Source organism: Perognathus longimembris, chromosome 3, assembly GCF_023159225.1.
Source record: "Perognathus longimembris pacificus isolate PPM17 chromosome 3, ASM2315922v1, whole genome shotgun sequence".
In the NCBI taxonomy this organism is placed as follows: Eukaryota; Metazoa; Chordata; class Mammalia; order Rodentia; family Heteromyidae; genus Perognathus; species Perognathus longimembris.
This window is the reverse complement of record NC_063163.1, coordinates 80,048,360-80,070,101: the sequence shown is the minus strand read 5'-3', so window position 1 is coordinate 80,070,101 and position 21,742 is coordinate 80,048,360. Positions and strand designations below refer to the sequence as shown.

The 21,742-nt window shown below is 49.1% G+C and overlaps 1 protein-coding gene across 2 annotated transcripts; it reads right to left on the bottom strand.

Annotated features, from left to right (window-relative positions):
* Positions 1–85: 85 nt before the first annotated feature.
* Positions 86–21,006, bottom strand: Usp30 (ubiquitin specific peptidase 30). 2 transcript variants are annotated; one of them, XM_048342778.1, is made up of 13 exons: positions 20,837–21,006; positions 18,126–18,235; positions 16,696–16,878; positions 14,499–14,602; positions 12,998–13,096; positions 12,375–12,417; positions 11,177–11,271; positions 6,766–6,825; positions 6,213–6,299; positions 5,625–5,705; positions 5,307–5,526; positions 2,566–2,686; positions 86–2,117 (listed from the first exon to the last, which is right to left on the bottom strand). In XM_048342778.1, exons 1-13 carry the CDS (start codon positions 20,917–20,919, stop codon positions 1,853–1,855), a joined length of 1,551 nt encoding a protein of 516 aa, XP_048198735.1. In that variant the 5' UTR covers positions 20,920–21,006; the 3' UTR covers positions 86–1,852. The 2 variants fall into 2 exon arrangements, with proteins under 2 accessions (XP_048198735.1, XP_048198736.1); XM_048342779.1 differs by lacking the exon at positions 20,837–21,006 and adding an exon at positions 20,672–20,815.
* Positions 21,007–21,742: the final 736 nt, after the last annotated feature.

Genomic DNA, 21,742 nt, shown 5'->3' with positions numbered 1-21,742 from the left:
TTCTGTTATAGAACAAGGTACAGTGCAGAAAGATGGTGTGTGAATCAAACCCACAAATTATGAAAGAATGGCAGTTGGCTTTTTTCCCCCTAACAAAATGATTCTTTTTATTGCTATAATACACAGCAGATACAAAAGTACTTTTTAGCAAATACATAATTCAGCAGTCACCATGGCACAAACTAGCTCAACTTGAGGTTTTTCAGAAAGAAGCGACTACATACTTTATAAATAAAAAATTAGAAATCAGATTATTTGGTTGTTAATGCCTACTAATTTACAAAAATGAGGACGTTAGCTTTTGGGCAGGTTTTCTCTCACATTTACAATGCTGGCTCTCAGCTGGCCTCTGAGAGGAGGTCTGCTCACAGCAAACGGCCCAGGCTTGTGCCTTCACACACCCCGTTCTGTGCCTGAGGTCCAAGGGAGCAGGGACAGGCCAGCCCTCGCTCAGCTACTCTATGCAGTGCTGTCTGAGGCCACCCAGTGTCACTTGACATCAAAGCCAAGGGCTGCAGGGCCAGCGGACACATCAGGCTGTCCAGCCTGCTTTCACGTGTGTCTGGGCCTGTGAGCCTTCCCCTGCTCCTGAGCCCACGCCAAGGCACCTGTGGAGTGCTGGAAAGCACAGCTCAGTGGGGCCGTGGAGCCTGCAGGAGGCCTGAGCCCACAGCTCTGGAGAGTCTGCCTGAACCAGGTACCTTTATAAAAAAGTTGGTCAACCTAAGATGTGTACTACTATGTCATTCACATTCCTTCACCCTGGGGCTGCATTCCAAGACCTATCTGCTAAGGGAAGAAAAGGCTCAGCATACTCTTACCGGACCACTGGAGCGGATGGATTCATGTAGAGTAGGGACCCAGAACCAAACAGCAACAGTAGGCAGCAACTGACATTTTATGAGGCTTTAAAATACCAGAGGTTGCTTTCTTCGCTTTCCAGATGAGGAAACAGGTCCAGGGAGAGAGATGTCGGCCTGATAGCACCTTTCCTTCCTAATCTACTCCAGCTGTCCCAGGTCCTCCTCTAGACTCAGAGCACTGCGTGGGCCATGGCTGAACACTGAACTAATGCAGCCTAATCTGCCACGTGTGGTCCTAGGTGTTACACAGGCTCTGAGACACTGCGTGAGGCTGGCTAGCACAGTTTTATAATAACTTACCATCCAATCTCCCAGCCTGGTATATGAAGGGGAAGAAGCCAACACATAAGCATCTCACAAGCTGCCAATGCAGCAAGCGATGCCCCACTTGTTCCCTGGGGCCAACCTGCAGATGGGCCTGGCCACGAGTGCAGAAGCAGCTTGGAAAGGGTGGAAAGGCTAAGATGGATGGGTGGGTATGTGCCCCAGATGCCTCTTGAGAGACATGGGTGCCTCACAAGGGACAGGTTGCAGAAGCAATCGAACGTGGAAGGCACTTTTTCTTCTAAATGGTTGGCCTTTAATAATTTGTCAACAATTTGTATGGGCCTACTTATTAAAAATAAGGGATCTATGCCGATAGTGGAGGGTGACACAGAAGCAACTCCTCTCTGTGGACACCTGCAGGTTACAATATAGAAAAGTGGCTTCCAGAATGCGGGTTCTTCATTTACCTGTGTCAGATGAGTAAAATACACACTGCACACACGCACGCGCGTGCTGTCCTAACGCGAGGACACTTCCGGTGCACCCTGGTAGAGCTGCTCACAGCTGGCTCCTGTGTGGCGCTGCCCTTCCAACACACAGAAGTCTGAGGGTCTAGAGGGGCGGCACGCACACACGCATGCGCGTGGCCACACACCGCACACCTTTACTTTTGTCCTGCACAGTGTGGACTGGGCCCTGGGCCCTGGCTCAGAGCTGGGAAGTCACTCCTCAGACCTGTACTCCTGCCCCTGCGGCTGCATCCGGGACAGGACACGCTCATAGAACAGCAGGTAGGCACTGGAGGACAGGACCTCCTGCAGGCTGGCCTTGCGGACAGTGTCGTCGGAAATCCACAGCCATTGGTTGCTGGTGGAGAGCGGATTCTTGGCTGAAGGGGGAGACCGGCGGTAGGTGACAAAGTGTCCAGAGTGCATGTCTCCATGGTGGACAACGACCGCCATCAGCCGGAAGAGGTAAGCGGAGGAGCTGAAGGGCGGGAACAGAGGTAAGTGGAGGAGCTGAGGGGCGGGAACAGGTAAGCAGAGGAGCTGAGGGGCAGGAACCCCAGGGGTTGGTGAACACAAGGCCTTGCAAATAAATGGACACACTCTACTTGTCACACCCCAGGGACCAGCGTGCTACACAACCATATCGCACCTTCATCAGCATCGTGTGTGCACACACAGGGACTGTATATGTACACATACACGTGCACACACAGTAGATTGCTCATTTAAATGGTATCCCAAAAACCTGAAACTTTTCTTTATATTTTATACCTACACACATGCACATTCAATATACTTTGCTAATTCTTATTGTTAACGTTATTTCCATCGTAGAATTGGGTCTACATTTTCTTTGGTGTGCGTTGGTGAAAGGCGGCTTGCAGGCAGCGTCCTCTGCCTGGAGGGTGGTGCCCCAGCAGGCTCACCTGTAGTCAGGAACCACCGGGATCGGGAAGGGCACTGCAGGGGACAGGGCTGGCAGTAACGACGGGGAGCAGGTGCCATTCATAAAAATTTGGGCTTTGGCAGCCACTGGCTGATTCAAAACTGCAAGAGAAAAAAGACTTGAATCAGTGAAAATTAGCAGTGGCTCTGGGTGAACAAACGAGGATTTTTAGTTTTTTGTTTGTGTGCCAGGCCTGGGGCTAGAACTCAGGGTCTGGGTGCTGCCCCTGAGCTTTTTTGCTCAAGGTTAGTGCTCTATCACATGAGACATAGCTGCACTTCAGGCTTTTCTGGTGGTTACTTGGAGATAGTCTCATGGACTTTCCCACCTGGGCTGGCTTTGAATCACAATCCTCAGATCACAGCCTCTGAGTAGGTAGGATTATAGGTATGAGCCCTCAGCACCCCACCAAACACATGGTTTTGATGACCTTGAAAATGAACTCTCCATAAAAATGCAGAAGAAGAAAGATTACATTTTGGAGTAAAGTTGATTATTACCCAAATTCCCCTGGCCCAGCCCTGCTTCTGCCTTGACAACCCCGCTGTGCCTTCAGACCTGGCGCCTGCTGGCTAGCAACTCAGCCCAGGTGAGCAGCAGCTGCATAACTGGCTTCGCTGGAGGGAGCTGTGTGTGCAGGGTGTCCTGCAACACCCCTAGAGAATCTACCTCCCCCAGACATGCCAGTGGTGCTCCATTCCCAGGGGACGACCAACACAGAACACCTGTCAGCATTCCTCACTGCTCCAAGCTGAGAAGCACCGACCTGCCCTCTCTGTCAGCTTGCTAAGGAATCTCAGTGTGCAGCAACAAGCAAACCCTTATGCCTGTAAACAAAATAAAAGGCAAACCAGACAAGCTGGTGCATGTCTGTTAAAAAAGCAAGAAGACAGGGCTGGGGATATAGCCTAGTGGCAAGAGTGCCTGCCTCGGATACACGAGGCCCTAGGTTCGATTCCCCAGCACCACATATACAGAAAACGGCCAGAAGCGGCGCTGTGGCTCAAGTGGCAGAGTGCTAGCCTTGAGCGGGAAGAAGCCAGGGACAGTGCTCAGGCCCTGAGTCCAAGGCCCAGGACTGGCAAAAAAAAAAAAAGCAAGAAGACCATGAGATCTTGGGCTACACAGTGAGTTCCAGGCCAGCTTAAATTACACAGTGAGACCCTAAAAACCAAAGGTTTGAGACCTATCTTTGTGGCAGAGCATTTGACTAGCCTGGACAAGGCCCAACATCATAAGAATATTATAAAAATGGGGCTGGAATATGGCCTAGTGGCAAGAGTACTTGCCTCGTATACATGAAGCCCTGGGTTCAATTCCCCAGCACCACATATATAGAAAATGGCCAGAAGTGGTGCTGTGGCTCAAGTGGCAGAGTGCTAACCTTGAGCAAAAAGCCAGGGACAGTGTTCAGGTCCTGAGTTCAAGCCCCAGGACTGGAAAAAAAAAAAGAATATTATAAAAATGAAAGTGGCCAGGCACTGGTGGCTCAAGCCTGTCATCTTAGCTACTCAGGAGGCTGAGATCTATGGATAGCAGTTCAAAGCCAGCCCAGGCAGGAAAGTCTTGAGAGACTCTTATCTTCAATTAACCACCAGAAAACTGGAAGTGGTGCTGTGGCTCTAAGTGCTAACCTTGAGCTGAAGAGCTCAGGGACAGCACCCAGGCCCAGAGATAAAGCCCCACGACCAACCACCCCTCCCTCTCAAAAAAAAAATTAAGGTAATATACACATCCTCTTCCTTTCTGTTCTCACACCTGGGCCTCACAAAACCAGGAAAGTCACTGTTGATCCCTTTGCCCAGCCACTGCATTTTGGACATTAGCAGATCTGTACCCAAGCCTGGGAGAGGAGGGTCAAGGGCTAACTCCTCTCCTCACCCCACGCCTGCCCACCTAAGCTGTTCCCATGGTAACCTAATGCCCTGACTGATGAGAAAGAGCAAGTTCAGTCTCCCTGAAATGCTGTCTGGCCAGGCTATCCACTTGGAGGGGGGCCAGGGACACCATGTCAGGAAAGGAGCGGGGCAGACAGGGCTCACTTGCCCTGCCCTGAGAGGCAACAGGATTTCCTTATCTATAGTCCTAAAGGGACTATCGAATGTTGTGTCACATACTTTCAAGTATCACAATCCAGGTCAGATCGTCCTACATTTGTCATCTGTCCCGCTCATTCACTGTATGGAAACCCAATTTCTCATCAGTAGACTGAGGGAGGACAAAACTGGGACTCCACTAACAACAAACTCCACAACCAACCAAAGGAAAAAGAAACCATGGTTAAATTGACACCTGTAATCTTAGCTACTCAGGAGGCTGAGATCTGAGGACTGCAGTTCAAAGCCAGCCTGGGCAAGAAAGTCCATGAGCTTATCTTTAATTAACTACCAAAGAGCCAGAAGTGGAGCTGTGGATAAGTGGTAGCGTGCTAGCCTTGAGAAAAAAGCAGTAGCAGCAGCAACTCAGAAACAGCACCCAAGACACGAGTTCAAGCCCTAGGACTGGCACCAAAAAAAAAAGAAATCATGGTTGGGTATGAAGCTCCACAGTAAAAAGAATAAAACCCTCCCTCTTAGATCACTAAATCTGCCCTTTTCAAAAACTCAAGTAGCCTGTCTAAACTGCAGGCGCCACACTGTGCTCATGGTGTAAGGACCCAGGCTTGGCCGTGCCAAACCCCGGCCCTCTGTGCTGAAGCTTCAGCCAGGCAGCAGGCAGCACCTGGCGTGGGGGCTGCCAGCCCATCATGCAGTTCCAGTGCAGGCCCTGGGCTCTCCTTGGGCTTGGGGCTGTGCAGACTGGGTTTGTGTCCCAGGAGGCGGTACTTGTAGATGTCCATCATCAGGAACTCATTAAACTGCACATGCTCGTGGCGCTTGAGGGGCGTGCCATGGCTGGACCAGCTGAGTCTCTGCAGATGGATGCACAGGCATTGGGGGAGCTGCAGGTGGGGGAGGAACAGAAAGAGCTGAGCGTCTCAGGAGCCGGCAGGGGCTCCTCTGCACAGGCCTATTGGGAGCAGGGTGGAGCTCAGCTCACCTTTCCTAGTTTTAACTGTTTAACAAACGTGGTCCTCTGGTGTTCCACCTTCTCCCCATTCAATGTGCCTTTTGCTTCGATCTGAAATACAAGCCACAGCATTTCTCTGCAGGAATCCCTGGAGCAGGGCATCAGAGGCGTGCCAGGCCCTGCAGGTGTGACACCTGCATTTGACTGGCACTCGGCCAGCACCTGCTAACGCCAGCTTGACCTGCTGAAACCAGCCCATTGTTGGCGAGCTGTTTTTGCTCATTTACCTTGCTTGTCAAATAATAGTCATCATGGAAGGAGAGGAAAGCAAAGAATCAACACTGAAACTCTACTTTGTTTTTCTGTCTTCAAAAATTATGTCCTCATAGTTCCTCTCGATTGAGAGAGAGAGTGAGTTTCAGAGGAAGCAGGCGGGTGAGAGGAACGGGAATGGTGGGGACTGGGACCAATCTCAACTCCAGGCTCCATGTTACAGCCTTTTCTTTACACAGATAGCCACTTGCCAAGCCAAGCTGGGAGGAAAGGGCGGTGGCTGAGAAGGCCCATAGGGCCTCCTCGGTGGGCAGTGTGACGAACAGGTCTGCAGTCCCAACACACCTTTGTGCAGTTGTCACACACAACGTCGCGCACGGACTCGGATGAGATGAAGTGGTGAAGGCAGTGGTCCAAGGTCAGAGGATGACCCTGTAGCAGGAGAGGGAATAAGAAAATCAGAACACCACTAGGGACAGCTGCATGGAAGCTGCTAGCCAGGGCAGGGGTGCCATCCCTTCCTTCTGGAGTAGGAGGCAATGGGGATCACACACACCACCCAGTGCTGCCTGAACAAAGGCACCTCCACTGCCACTACTGACGAGCTCCAGGTTAAAAGGCTCCATGCTGAAAACAACTGTGGACTTCTACATTGAGTCTGAAGTTGTGCATGTGCGTGTGTGTGTGTGTGTGTGTGTGTGTGTGTGTGTGTAAAAATGTGTGCCACAAGAAAAAAATGACCCACCTGCAATCGGGCTGGGTACCTCAGACTGTAGGTAAGACCCCAACCACTGTCTGAAAGACACACAGTCCCTGGGGCACACAGAATACCTCCAAGTCCTTTTGAACTGCACAGTGTCCACAGCAGACTCTAAAGAAGCCCGAGGTTGGTACGTACCCAGGTGGCAGCTGGAATGCTGAGTGAAAGGCTATCGAAGGTGTCAAAGCGAACAGGGCTCTGAAACACAACAGGGCAGAAAGTCCACAAAGCACTTACGTTCAACACAACATATGAAAGAAGTGTCCATGAGAATTAACAGTAAGACGTAAGGTACTTAGAAGCAAATTCTAGCCAAACAATTTTGGAAACGTAGTCAGAGTTACAATACTAAAGGAGGAAATCCTTTAGTACTAAAGTGAGGAAAATCCTGATGAGCAGGATTGGTGTTTTGATCCTGTGGAAATAATAATAAGCAAAACTACAAAGACTGTCATGACAGCATTATTCTGAAGAGTTGAAACATCTAGAGAATGAATGAGAAACTACATTATAGCATGCCCACAGAGTGAACTAGTATAATACAATTAGTATAGCAGGAAGCAGATACGTGGCAAGACGTTCATGGTATATCACTAATTACCAAAAAGCAGATGAAATGGATATAGTCAGCATTGTTGCTGTTTAGGTTTCCCCTCTCTTGAGCTAAGAATGGTACCTCTGGATTGAAACTAAACAAAACTATTTGAATGACTGGAGCTACCAAAAGAATGCAAAAATTAAATTCTATTCAGATTAAAACAAAAACCCCAGGGACTCCAGGGCTGAGACTTGCCTGTCTTGCATTTTTGCCCACTCTGCAGAGATGGGTGGTTGAAAGTAGCCCTTCCACAGGACTGAGTTGCCAGAACTGAGAGTCAAAAGCTAGCAGATGGGCTGGGGATATAGCCTAGTGGCAAGAGTGCCTGCCTCGGATACACGAAGCCCTAGGTTCGATTCCCCAGCACCACATATACAGAAAACGGCCAGAAGCGGCGCTGTGGCTCAAGTGGCGGAGTGCTACAGCCTTGAGCGGGAAGAAGCCAGGGACAGTGCTCAGGCCCTGAGTCCAAGGCCCAGGACTGGCCAAAAAAAAAAAAAAAAGCTAGCAGATGCGCAGCAATCCCCAAGAGAGGGAAAGAGAGAGGGGGGAGGAGCTCCCAAATCCATGGTTAGACTGCCCAAGTTCAGGGCTGATGACAGGGCCGCGCTTGCTCAGGGAAACCTCCACAGAGGGCTCTAAGGTTCAACTGAGCAGACACTCTGCTGTCCAAGGAAAGGCAGATAGGCTTTGGAATCTGGGCTCAGGCAAGTTAACTGGCTTCCAAAACAAAACCCATTTTTCCTTCAGAGAAAGAATCCAACGTCATTACTACAACATTAAACATGCAGGGGCTGGGGATTTAGCTCAGCGGAAGAGTGCCTGGCGAGTACAAGGCCCTGAGTTCGGTCCTCAGCTCTGGAAAAAAAAATCTATAAAAGAACATTAAACATAAAATGAGCAATGCAAAGGAAGAGGACACTGTGGCACATAGTAAAAAACAAGGAGAGGACCTAGGTGGTAAATGAGTACACAGGACCTGCTCAAGGATGAAGGGAAACATGTACTTACATAGTAAATGGACAAACAGAGACTCTCAGCAGAGAAATTATTCAAGAGATAAATGGACTTGGGAGATGGAGATGAGGATACTGGTTTAAGGCCAGAGGACAAAAGGTACAGGAAGTCCCATTTGGACTCATAAAGGCTGGGGCCAGGCAGCATGTATTTGTGATCCCAAGACACAAGAAGCAAAAGTAGGAGTACCACTGTCAGTGAGACCCTATTGCAAATACAACTAAAGCGAAAAGGCTGGAGTGAGGCACAAGAGCACCCGCCTAGGGCTGGGAATATGGCCTAGTGGCAAGAGTGCTTGCCTCCTACACATGAAGCTCTCGGTTCAATTCCCCAGCACCACATATATGGAAAACGGCCAGAAGGGGCGCTGTGGCTCAGGTGGCAGAGTCTTAGCCTTGAGCGGGAAGAAGCCAGGGACAGTGCTCAGGCCCTAAGTCCAAGGCCCAGGACTGGCCAAAAAAAAAAAAAAGAAAGAGCGCCTGCCTGGCCAGCACCACCTATAAATAAATAACAGAAATTTCACAAAAGCATAGTAACTAAAAAGAGACTGGAGACAGAAAAAGAGCCGTGAACTTGAAGGTGGGCCCATGAAATGACCAAGGTCTAGGAACAAAGGAGAATGACCAACAGGTAATACACCAGGATCCAGTGACCTAAAATAAAGGGGACCTCCTGAGGAGATGGATGTGCTCATTTGCATGTGTATGCATACATTAAGTCATTACTGAACACCTTAAATATATGTGTCTTCTGTCTGTCACTTATACCTCAATAAAGAGGGGAAAAAAGCTATGGTAAAGCTGGTGCTGGTGTCTCAAAGCTGTAATTCTCACTGCTCAGGAGACTGAGATATGAGGATGGTGGTTCAAAGCCAGCCCAGGCAGGAAAAGCTGTGAGGCTTTCAGCTACAGTTAACCACTAGAAAACTGGAATGGTGCTGTGGCTCAAAGTGGTATAGCTCTAGCCTTGAGCAAAAGAGCTCAGGACAGTGCCCAGGCCCTGAGTTCAAGTTCCAGGACTGGCACAAAACCAAAACAAAACAAAAAAGAAAGAAAGAAAAGAAAACCACCTTGTACAGAAGTGGGGACAGTGCTGATGTGTGTCCACAGATGTGTGCACCATGCACACTTAGTATGCGGTGTCCAGGGCCACCTCTGCTGTCCCTGCTTCTATCTGGAGTAGAGAGCCACTGCAGGCTGATGCACGGAAACCGGAAAACCATGCACTAAGCCAAAGAAGCCAACACGAAAGGCCGCATGTGGTAGGATTCCACTACAGGAAAAGTCCAGGTCAGGAAAGTCCACCGAGATAGAGGCGCAAGAGTAGCTGCCCAGGGTTGGGGAGAGAATAGGTGAAGGGGGGAATGAAGAGTTAAAGTACCCCATTTTCAGGCAGCCCCCATTATGAGCAAACCCAGGCAAGCTTATTAGGGCCCAGCCGGTCAAGAACTCTAGCCCCCTAGGAATGCTTAACTCTAACTGCCCCTAGAATGCCTCGAGCCCTGAGCCAATCAGATTTGTACCCGTAATCTTGCTTGCTTGAACACCTGATTGCTGTAACTTTGTCTTTTGCCTTTATAAGCTCTGTGTAATCGCAGCTCGAGGTTTCCTTCTAACCTCCGCTGTGTCGGTGGGTAGGACAAGGCCCAGGCCGCGGCCCCGCTTGAATAAAGTCTTGCCTTGCTATTGCATTTCGGAATGTCTGAGTCTCGGTGGTCTTCTTGGTGGTGGTTTTGCGACTTGGCATAACATAGGGAGATGGCAGACATAGGTGGGAGTTTTTGCTTGGAGAGAATGGGGGAAAATCTTCTAAAACTGATTCAAGTGACAGTGAAAAATTACTGATTATATTACACTGAACTTTTTCCATAATAAATTATTTTAGCAGTGTGATGGTGTACACCTATCATCTAGCACTTAGGAGGCTGAGGCAGGATTTCGAGTTCAGGCCAGACTACTCTAAATAGCAGAACCTTATCCAAACAATGTTGAAAGAGCCAGACGCTGGTGGCTCACACCTGTAATCCTAGCTACTCAGGAAACTGAAATCTGAGGACCATAGTTCAAAGGCAGACTGGGAAGAAAGGTCTATGAGACTCTTTTTTTTTTTTTTTTTTTTTGCCCAGTCCTGGGGTTTGGACTCTGGGCCTGAGCACTGTCCCTGGCTTCTTTTTGCTCAAGGCTAGCACTCTGCCACTTGAGCCACAGCGCCACTTCTGGCCATTTTCTGTATATGTGGTGCTGGGGAATCGAACCCAGGGCCTCATGTATATGAGGCAGGCACTCTTGCCACTAGGCCATATCCCCAGCCCATATGAGACTCTTATCTCCAACTAATCAGAAAGCCAGAAGTGCAGCTGTGGCTCAGGTGGTAGAAGCAGAAAAGCTCAGGGACAGCATCCAGGCCCTGAGTTCAAGCTCCAGGATTCGCATTCACGCACACGTGCGCGCACACACACACACACACACGCATGCACACACATGCACACAATCTTTTTTAGCTGCTTTATTTTTGCTGGTACTGGGGCTAGAACTGAGGGGCTCATGCTGTCTCACAGTTGGCATTCTCCCATTTGAGCCATGCCTCCAGTCTGGTTACCTCCTTTGTGCTGATTAATTGGCTATGGGATCTCATGAACTTTTCTGCCCAGGCTTGCCTTTAAGGGAGATCCTCTGGATCTCAGCCTCCTGAGTAGCTAGGATGACAAGCCTGAGCCACCAGTGCCCAACAAAAAATTACTTTAAAACACCAAATACACATTTTAAAAATCCCAGTCACCATAAATGCAACCTTCAACTCCAGATCCTGCCCATTGCTCTTGGGGTGGAAGGGCCCTCTCGAGTTTCAGGGGCACACGCACTGCCCACAGGGGCAGGCAGTTGGCCAGGTCAGCTCAGGTCCTGCCCTGAGGCCTGACTCTCAGGGTGCTCTTACCTGATGCTCACAGTGTTTGCAGACCATATTGCTAGTGAGTCTTCCATGAAAAGGATGCTGGGACTTCCAGTGACTGGACGTGGGCTGAGGGGACCCTGGAAGGCAAAGTGCTTGTGAGATGCCATTGTTAGATGATTCGCGCCAACCTCAAAAGCTAACCTTCCTTTCCAGTATCTAGTTGGATTCCATCCTTAAACAACAATGTGCTTGCAAAGCACACTCAAAGAGCTCTCACCAGTGTCCACCAACCCCCCACTCCTTCGTGGGAGAAATTCTCCAGGACTTGCACACAGCTTCTGTGGAATGGGAGGAGCCCCATGGATCAGGGAACTTGCTGGTTAGGGAGCTAAGCCTCTGATACAAGGTCTAAAGAGCTGGGATCTTCTGCTTGCTTGGGAGCTGGGCAGCACTGGACCCAGTACCCCACTACTCCAGTACTAATGTCACAGAGGCGTGGTAAGGCCTCAATGCAATGCCCGGCACCCAATATGCCCAATATGGCCTCTAAAACTATTCCCATTATTACTATTGTTCAAAGGGACCAAGTGCCAAATTGTATTGCATTGTTTAAGTCTTCAGTGAATGAGGAGTTGTGCCCAGTGAGAGCTATGCTCTGCAGAGAAAGCAAGGCAAGGCGGAAATGCTGAGGGCAAGATGGGCTCGGCCCACCCAGTTCCTTCTGGATGACAAAACACAAGAAAGTGAAAAGAAAACCCTCATCTGCAGAACATGAAGTCTAAGCAGAGGAACCCGGGCAGGACTGGGTGGCGGGAACATGGACAAAGCCATTAACAGATGTTTGCAAAACACAAGCTCCTTTGCAGGAACATCACAGTACAAGCTGATAAAGCCTCTTCACAAAACAGAACAAAATAACAAAGCACACAACTCCAAACCAAGACTTTCTTTTTCTGTGTGTGTAGTGTTGGTCATGGGGCTTGAACTCAGGGCCTGGGTGCTAGCCTTGAGCTTTGGCTAGCACTCTATCACTTTGAGCCACAGTACCAGTTTGGGTTTTCTGGTGGTTAATTGGAATTAAGTGTCTCATAGACTTTCCTACCAGGGTTGGCATTGAACTGTGATTTCTATCTCAGCCTCCTGAGTTGCTAGGATTACAGGCATGAGCCACTGGTGCCCAGCAAGACCTTCTTAAAACAAGCAAATTATTGACATATATAAAAAGTACCCAGATGAATACCTCTTGTGCGGCAGGTTATTTGTTTGGGAATTCCTTCTGATTGCTGCAGGAATAAAGAGAGACAGACTAAAAACCATGCTGCTGTCCCTTCCCCCGCCCTTACCACCTGAAGTCTGAGTTCCTAGGCTGACTGTACTACTCACAATCAACTTCCAACAAAGTCTACATTCCTCAAAGTAGCCTTATGTATCCTCTCCAGCTGGTAAATATGTGCATTCCTTTCTGGAATTTAATCAAACTACCCCCTGTCTCTGCTATCTTTTCCTCCCTTTCTGGTTAGCTGTTATCAACTCCTTGAATATGATATTGTCCCAGGAGGAGAGGACTCACTAGGCAATTCTACACCCTGTAGTAAACAGGAGAAAGTAGAACATCAGTTTTTGTCAAAGCCAAAACAAACTGTAGCTAGGAGTCACACTGAAGAGCTGACATCGCCAGCCAAGTATGCCATGTAGGCTCAGCAGCCTTATTTCCCCTCTGCATTCCTGGTGGACCTCACACTCGTGGTTAGAGCCATACAAGGAGACACCTGAGCTGCCTGCACTTACCACAGGCACGCACGCATGCACGCACACACACGCACGCACACACTGACTGGTGTGCCGGATATATGAATGGCTTACCTCCAGGGAGTGGACATCAAACAGATGTGTGACCCGTGGCTGACGGTCTCGCTCATCTTCCAGTGATGAGGTGATGACATGGAATAATTCATGAGCGTCCTGTGAACAGGAGGCAGGATGACACAAGCACAGAGAGGACTCACTTGCCCTCTAGGGCAGAGCCCCAACAGTGACCCAAGGCAGAATTTGTTTTTTTTTTTTTTTGTTTTTTTTTTGGCCAGTCCTGGGCCTTGGACTCAGGGCCTGAGCACCATCCCTGGCTTCTTCCCGTTCAAGGCTAGGACTCTGCCACCTGAGCCACACAGCACCGCTTCTGGCCGTTTTCCATATATGTGGTGCTGGGGAATCAAACCAAGAGCTTCATGTGTAGGAGGCAAGCACTCTTGCCACTAGGCCATATTCCCAGCCCCCAAGGCAGAATTTGTGTTCCTCAATGAAAAAGACATTTTCATGAAAAGAGCTCTGTCCTCAACTCAGGGCCCAGAGAATGGAGAGGGGTGCCTCAGGCCAGCAGACTGAGCCTGTGCCGGCTTTACTGAGATGGCACCTATCTTTACGCCCTCCACTTGCCCCACTCTAAAGGAACATTTCCTCTCAAAACTGTGGCACAGCACGTCAATAGCAAGGCCACCTGCTCAGCCTTTCTAAGTGTCGCTGAGAGGCCTTGCCTTCATTATATCACCATCACCCACCTCCAAAACTGCATCAGACCCAGGTGGATCCTGGTCTCCTGCTCCAGCCCCAGACAACCACTGCTCCATGTCTGTCCTGAGAACTTTGACAGCTCTAGCCCCCACCCCCACCCCTGTGTGGAGGGAATTACACAGAATTTGTCCTCTGTGACTGGCTCCTGTCACCAAGTGTAGGATCCTTAAGATTCACCACAGTTACAGGATGTATCAAAACGTCTCCCCAACCCCCACAGCCCCCACATCCCTGTTTTGGGCATTCCTGGGCTTTGAGCTTGCTAGGTCACTACTACCACTTAAGCACTGTACCATGTAAGCCACACCCCAGCCTCCTTTATTTTTTCTTAAGGCTGGTCAACATGACATTCTATAAAAGCCTGGCTGGGCTGAGCAGCAGTTCTATTCCCACAACAACATCTCTGTTCATCAACAGGTACTTGTGTTGGCTTTTGTGAAGGATCCTGCTTGGAATACAAGAGGACAATTGCCTGTTTGAGTCCCTCGGTATCTGCACACCCAGTAGTAGTCCTGCTGGACCATGTGACAAGGAGACACCTCTTTAAGAACCAACTCTGATGAGGCTCTGCCAGAAAGCCACAGCCATGCCCGCTGCTCTCCCTCGGTCTCCTGTCCCCTCAGCCATGCCCGCTGCTCTCTCTTGGCCTCTCATGTTCTAGACCTGGGCTCAGAGCCCAGCACACATGCCAAAAAATGTTATAGAAATGTACACTCAGGCCACAGTTCTAAGATCTGGCCCCCAGCCATGGAAGGAAAGGATTCTCCAAGCTTAACCTGCAGCCTGCTGGGCTCACCTGTTCTTCGAAGGATGAGATCTGCCACCTGTACATTCTTAAGACATCCAGCAAGCAGCTTGCATCTAAGACCTCATCCTCAGTGACTTCCTGGCAGGACAAAGCTGAACAAAAAAGGCAATACAATTTTACTTAAAGTCACCTGCAGAACTGACCACATCCCCAGTGTAGCATACCCTTGAAAGCTCATTGAATGGAAGAACTGTGAAATTCACCATGGAGTCTCATCTCCTTCAGCATTCTTGGTAGTCTTGGGCAACGCTTGGCAGACCATCCAGCACCGAATGTTTGCTGAATGAACTTCATCTTTCATGAGGCTGTAGCATTCAAATGAAGTAACTGACTTCTGGATCTTCAAATGACCGTCAGTACCAACATACTGCTTGTAGATTCATAGTGAATAGAATGCTCTGAGCTCAAAATCCTCAGGGTCAGAGAGCCTCCACCTCATTAGTCCATCTCAATTCCTGAGTCCCCTCCCACTGCTAACTCAGCCTGCGCTTCTGCTTTTATCCTGATGATCCCAACACAGGGTGTTAGCTACACAGGGCAGCCAGCAGGGTCTGCAGAATGTTTTCCTTTTCAACCAGAAAGTAAAACAAATCTAATGAATGAAAAGGACCAGCATGGTGTCATGCACTTGTAGTCCCAGTTAATGGGGAGTGGGGGGAGGAAGATCATTTGAGCCATGAGTTTGGAGACTGTCTGGTCATCATAGCAAAACCCTATGAATGAATGAATGACAGAAAAGAGGAAGCTTGATGGGCTTATAAACTGATGATCACTCCTAGATCTGGAGTTAGTCCTGTAACTAACTGTATGTGGTTAAGAGGCTGTTTGTGTCTGTATAACTACTCAACACCCAAGCAACAAAGTGTGGCTATACTCTAATAAAACTACTTTTTTTTTGGGGGGGGGGCATGGGGCTTGAACTCAGAGCCTAGGCACTGTCCCTGAGCTATTTTGCTCAAGGAGAGTGCTCTACCACTTTGAGCCACAGTGCCACTTCTGGTTTTCTGGTTCATTTAAGTCTCATAGACTTCCCTGGCTTTGAACCATGATCCTCAGATCTCAGCCTGCTGAGTAGCTGGGATTACAGGTGTGAGCCGCTGGTGACCGGCTCTAATAACACTTGATTAGTGAGAACAAGGGCCCTACACATGGCCCCTGGACAGAGTGTGGGCTCCCAACGCTGGCCATGCATGGCTGCTGCTGGTGTGTGTGAGAGAGAGAAGCAGGGCCTGCCTTCTCAGCGGTGTCTGCAAACTCAATAACTCCCCAGAGCCTTGCCTTCTTCTCAGCAGTGACTGTAAGCCCAATGACTCTTTGGACAGGCTGCCTCCCCAGGCTTTGGTTTATAGTCCGCAAACAGAAAAGAGTCCTTTCCACACTTCAGGCTGGGTCTCTGCCCAATCCATGTCCATCCTCAGCCCTGAGTGTGGTCACGCAGGCAGCTGGGGCTAGGAAAGCTAAATGAAGCTTGGCACACAAAGGGATACAGGCCAGGGCTGGCCCCTTCCCCCTCAGGACCAAGGGAATGGAACTGAGAGAGAACAGAGCTGCGCTTTCCTTCTCCGGCCCCACTCTCCTGGCAGTTTTTTCATCCAAGAACAAGTACAATGTCACCTTTAACCTAGTTTTGACTCATAGACTATGGGGTAATGTGGCAATGTCTGCTAACCATTTTCTATCCACAATGCAGCAACTGGTTTTTTCAGGATCTGCTACAGAAGCATGCATATGGACCCGGGCTGCAAGTAAAGCAGCTCACTGCAGCCTGTTCACAAGGACGAGAATGCAGAAAGCTAAGCAGATGCAAGCATCTCCCGACTGCAGATGCCTCCAGCTACAAAAGTGAACAAGGGCTGGGCACCGGTGGCTCACACCCAGAATCCTAGCTACTCAGGAGGCTGAGATTTGAGGATCATGGTTCAAAGCCAGCCTGAAAAGTCCATGAGACTCTTATCTCCAATGAACTACTAAAAAGCTTGACATGAAGTCATGGCTCAAGTGGTAGAGTTCTATCCTTGAGCCAAAAGCAAAAACACACAAACCAACCTGTTTATCTACTGGTGTCCCATTGTTTTTCCATGATGACCCACCTGATCCTTCCTACAATCAAGCCATTCACCCTCTCTTCCCGTGCCACCTGGGCTCCCGTGCTCATGCCTGTGGTTCCCCTTTGAGCCCCCAGTACCTTTGAGGAGGTGCAGCAGTGTTAGAGACAGGTACTGGTGTGGCGGGGGCTCCTTCTGGTCCCGGCTGTACTGGGTGGTAAAGTCTTCCAGCCACTTGATGAAGGCAGGGCAGGCAGACAGGCCCTGCAGCAGGGAGTTCATGAAGCAGGTGTTCCCTAAGTTCACAAGGCCAGGCACGAGCCCTGAAAAAAAACCACAGATAGGGAAAACAGCACATCGCACGTGGACCAACTTTCTCTTCTCTCCCATTTCGCACTCTCAAGTTCTGCACTGTGACCTTAAATCTGGAATCCTAATCTGAGTAGATCCTTTTCCACAGAAATCTAGGTCAGGCATTCTGCCTGGGCCAAGCCAGGTCGTGATTCTCCTTCCTACTTTAAGTGACAGAGGGCCAGGTCTCAGCTATGTGTTTACTGTGAAGCCCACCTCGGTATCTGGCACAGATTGGTGCATCATTAGCCATCTGGAGGCAGTAAACCAGATCCTCTCTCCTTCCCTCCTTCATTCTGTCACTCGTGCTCTCCTCCTCAGTAAGGCGGCCATGTTTCTCAGAACACAGAACAATTGCTCTGTTGTGGGTACCAGGACAATGATCTTGTTCTCTCAGGAGAACAAGAGGAAGGCAACACTTCACCAATTCTGACCAATTTCTCTGCAGTGATCAACAGGATCTGCTACCATTCGCTCTTTGGCCAGAAAAAAAATAGTTTAATATGAAGGCTCTTCAACATGCATGAGAATTTATAGTGAATCCCATTATAACCGTCCTCAAGTTGAACAGTGATTGAATTTGGCTTCCTCCAGCCCTTCCTTTTCTCTTTTTAAAAAAAATATTGTAAAAGTGATGAACAGGGAGGTTACAGTTACATAAGTAAGATAGTAAGTACATTTCTTTTTAAACATTGTTAACCACTTCCTCATTTTTTCCTGCTGACCCCTCCCCACTCCCCAATCTTTTTCTCTTTTTCATCCTTTTCCTTTCTTTCTTCAGCTAAATTTGAGTCATTGTTAAGTAGAACAGTATTTACAAAATAGGACATTTAAAACATAAAGAAATTGATTTTTTTTATTAATGAAGAAACTAATTTGATTTTTACAGTCTGCTAGCAGGGACTCAAGAGAAACCACAGATGCATGACATAATTCCAGAAAACACACTTGCCATCTAAATGGGAACAATTGAGCCACTTGAAATTTGTTATTACAACACATTCCCTAAGCTCAAGACTGGAGAGAGGCTAGAATAGAATCCTTTTACTACAGGGTAGAAAATCACGAGTCAACATAGAAGCACTGCTTAACAGATAAGTCCACAGACAAGGATGCAAGAGAACCAAACATGACCTGCTCCCCAAGCTTTCTATACTGCTCCCCCAAAAATGGGTTAAAGTCATGTGCACAGACCAAGACATGCCAGCCCAATTCTTACCTTTTCTACGCTTCTTTCTCTCTGTAATAGGACCCCAAATAACATATATTCCTGCTGCTAGAGCAGCGGCAATTCCTCCTATAACACCCCAGTTCTTCATGACTTTATATCTAGAAAAGAAAACACATTCAATGCCCTCTCACAGCACAAATCCAGGGGATGGAAGTAGAGTCATACGCTGGTAGAGTAACATTTTGTCAAAAACAACAACAACAACAAAAAAACAACAACAGCCAACTCCCTACTTGTTTTTATGTTAAAGTAATGTATAGAAATGGGACTGTCTTGAAACAATAAATACTAGCTACTACACTTGCAAGTATGATAACCCAGGTTCATTCATGGAGTTACTCTTGAGATTTCTTAATGTTATCATTGTGCTTTTTACAAGGTACCTTCACAGAAGTGCCTGGGAAGTTAAAGACAACGGCCACTGACAAGCTACAGCCCTAGATAAGTGTTTTCAAGTGTAATCAAACCCTCCTGGGTGTTGGTAAAAATTAAAAATCTAATCAAGCTCTGAACTTAAGGTCCACACTTTTTTTTCCTTCTTGTTGGTTGTCGGGCTTGAACTCAGTACCTGGGCACTGTCCTTGAACTCTTCGGCTAGTGCTTTATCATTTTGAGCCACAGCATGACTTCTGGTTTTTCTTGTGGTTTTTGGAGATAAGAGCCTCCCAGACTTTCCTGTCCCAATTGTCTTTAAACTATGATAATCAGATCTCAGCCTCCTGAGTATCTAGGATTACAGGCCTGATCCACCAGCACCTGGCTTATGAGTTCACACTTTATTTCAAACATTGTGATCATCTTAGCTCTCCTCCAAGAATCCCCCCAAAGCCAGGTATGTTGGTGCATGCCTACATTCCCTGCCCTGGAAAAGTGAAGACAAAAACATTTAAAGTTCAAGGCCAGTGTGAGATACAGAGTGAAACCTTGAGTTTAAAAAAACAGCAAACAAAAACAAAATCAATAAATAAACTCACTCAATTCCAAGGAAGTAGGTCCTATTATGACCCACATTTTGTAAGAGGAGGGAACTGGGGGAGACAGCAAACTCATCAGAGTGGATGAATGTGGATCTGAATCCAAGTTCAAAGTCTGGATTAAAGCTAGGAACAAAGTTCACTAGGGAGCAAGGCTGCAGTGGCTCACACCTGTAATTCTAGATACTGAGGAGACTGAGGATTATGGTTCAAAGCCAGCCTGGGCAGGAAAGTCCATAAGACTTTTACCACCACTCAACCAGCAAAAGACTGAAGTAGAGAAGTGGTACTATGCTAGCCTTGAGCAAGAAAACCTCAGGGACAAGATCTGGGCCCTGAGTTCAAGCCCCAGAACCAGCACATACACATACATACATGCACATAGAAAACTGAAAGACACAGATTTGAAAGGAAAGGAGAAAGAACTTGTCTAAGTATGAGCAAAAACCTCAGGGAACAAAGAAGGGCTTTGGAAACTCCATTCTATGGTGTGGTGTGTGTGTGTGTGTGTGTGCGTGCACACATGTGCATGCACTAGTTTGTACTGAGGCTTGAACTCAGGCCTGGGCACTGTCCCTTTGCACTCAAAGTTGACCCTCTATCACTTGAGACACAGCTCCACTTCTGGCTTTTCGATGGTTAATTGGAATCTCATGGACTTTTCTGCCTGGGCTGACTTCAAACCGTGATCCTCATATCTCACCCTCTTGAGTAGCTAAGATAACAGACCTGAGCCACCAGCATGGGTGTGGAAATTCCACTCCTACCCAAAGTTGACACCAGAAGGAGGGAGGTGTGGAACTCAGGGACAAAAAGATCTCCTCAGCTTTCCAGTAAGTTGTGGGGCCTCAGGCAAGGCTGTTTTAAGGCCCACATCCCAACCCTAGAATCAGGGTTGTGCACAGACTTCCAGCCATACATGATAAGCTCTTTTGCCCTACTTCCAGAGGAAGCCAATCTGAGTGACAGATCTCAGGCATCTAGGGTCAGGAATAGGGGTGTGAAGCCTGGCGGGGGCTGTGACAGGTCTGAGAATGCAGACAGTGGGTCCTGGAAGTAATAAAGCACCTGAATAGGGAAGTGGTGCTGTGGCTCAACTGGTAGAGCACTAGCCTTGAGGTGAAGAGCTCAGGGACAGCACCCAGGCCCAGAGTTCAAGCCCCAGACCACAAACAAGCAAGCAAAACAGAAACATAATAAAGCGCCTGAAATTGTTAACAGGACGGGGGGTGGCATGCACACGCAGAGATCCCTCTTAGCAGAATTGGGGGTGGGGGGTGGGGCAACAGGAATAGGAGGTCTTGACAGGATGGGTCTGCAGGCCTGGGACACTTACACGATTGTGAGAACGGAGGTAGGGTTGGTGAGCAGCCGGGCAGTGCAAGAGCTGACAATGATTGGGAGGCCTAGAAGCATGGGGTATCCTAAGATGAAGGGGTGTCGACAGGCTTAGGGGGCGCTGATAGAATTCAGGAGCTTCAAAGTCCGGGGCCGCTGACAGAATCGAGAAGGCCAAGCGTGGGGCCTGAGAGGCCTGGGGGAAGGGGGTGGGTAACAGACCTAGCTGGTGTTGCCGCAGGGCTGGGGACCCCGAGTGGCGTCACCCTCCTACCTCGGAGCCTCCTCGAAGCTTCCGAGTCCTCGGAGGTGACAGCGACGCGGGTGTGGGAAGGCCGCCCCGGGCCGGGCGTCTCTGGCCGCCCCGCCCCGCCCCCTGAAGCTCACCTGACCGCCGCCCCAGTCCGCAGGAAGCGCTGGATGGCCCTGTCAGCCGCGGTCATGGCTGCCTGAGCCCGGGAGCTCAGCATGGTGGCCCCGCCAGAGGCCAGGCGCCGTCCCCGCCGCCTCCGTGACGGCTCCCGAAGCTCCGCAGGCGGCGGAACCCGCAGTGACGACCCCACCTCCTCGGGGGAGGGAAAAGATAGCCCGGAGGACACGCGCCCGAGGGGACCGGAAGTGACTCCCGCCGGAGAAGAACAGCTGACGAACCCGCGTCTCCGCTGTTCCTTTTCCCCTTGGCAACGAGAGCCGCTCCCGGTTGCTAAGGGAGGCCCTGCGGCCTTGGAGCCCATTTTCAGAGCTTGCCCAGGCCCCACTGGCGGAGGCAGAGGCACCGCTTCTCGGGAGAGACTCTGGATGCTGTTCCAGTGCGGAGAGGAAGGGCCTTCTTCGGTCAGTGGGGTCGGGACTCCGCTGCCATTTTTATTGTCGAGAGGATGTGAATAGCTTGCCGAGGGAGGCTCTTCAATGAGCATTTACTAACAGCCCTATCCTTACTGCCAGCCTCAGCCGCGTTATTCATGAGTACTTTTCACACCGGCCCGTACGTTACTCACAGTTTACATTCCTGAAAACCCAACACATTTATAGAACCGATGTCTTTCATATAATGTTAAGAAAGAAAGAAAGAAAGAGAGAGAGAGAAAGGAAGAAAGAAAGAAGGAAAGGAAGGAAGGAAGGAAGGAAGGAAGGAAGGAAGGAAGGAAGGAAGGAAGGAAGAAAGGAAGGAAGAAAGGAAGGAAGAAAGAAAAAGGGCTGGGAATGTGGCCTAGTGGTGGAGTGCTTGCCTAGCATTCCTCAGCACCACATACACAGAAAAAGCAGGAAGTGGCGCTGTGGCTCAAGGGGCAG

What these genes read in the sequence shown, in the direction of transcription:
- Usp30 (XM_048342778.1), bottom strand. Translation starts at nt 20,919, where the DNA reads ATGCTGAGCTCCCGGGCTCAGGCAGCCATGACCGCGGCTGACAGGGCC. An exon ending in AATAACCTGCCGCACAAGAG is followed by an intron (nt 11,272 to 12,374) that starts GTATTCATCTGG and finishes TTTGCCTTCCAG; the next exon opens with GGTCCCCTCAGCCCACGTCC. An exon ending in CCGGTGGTTCCTGACTACAG is followed by an intron (nt 2,118 to 2,565) that starts GTGAGCCTGCTG and finishes CCCGCCCTTCAG; the next exon opens with CTCCTCCGCTTACCTCTTCC.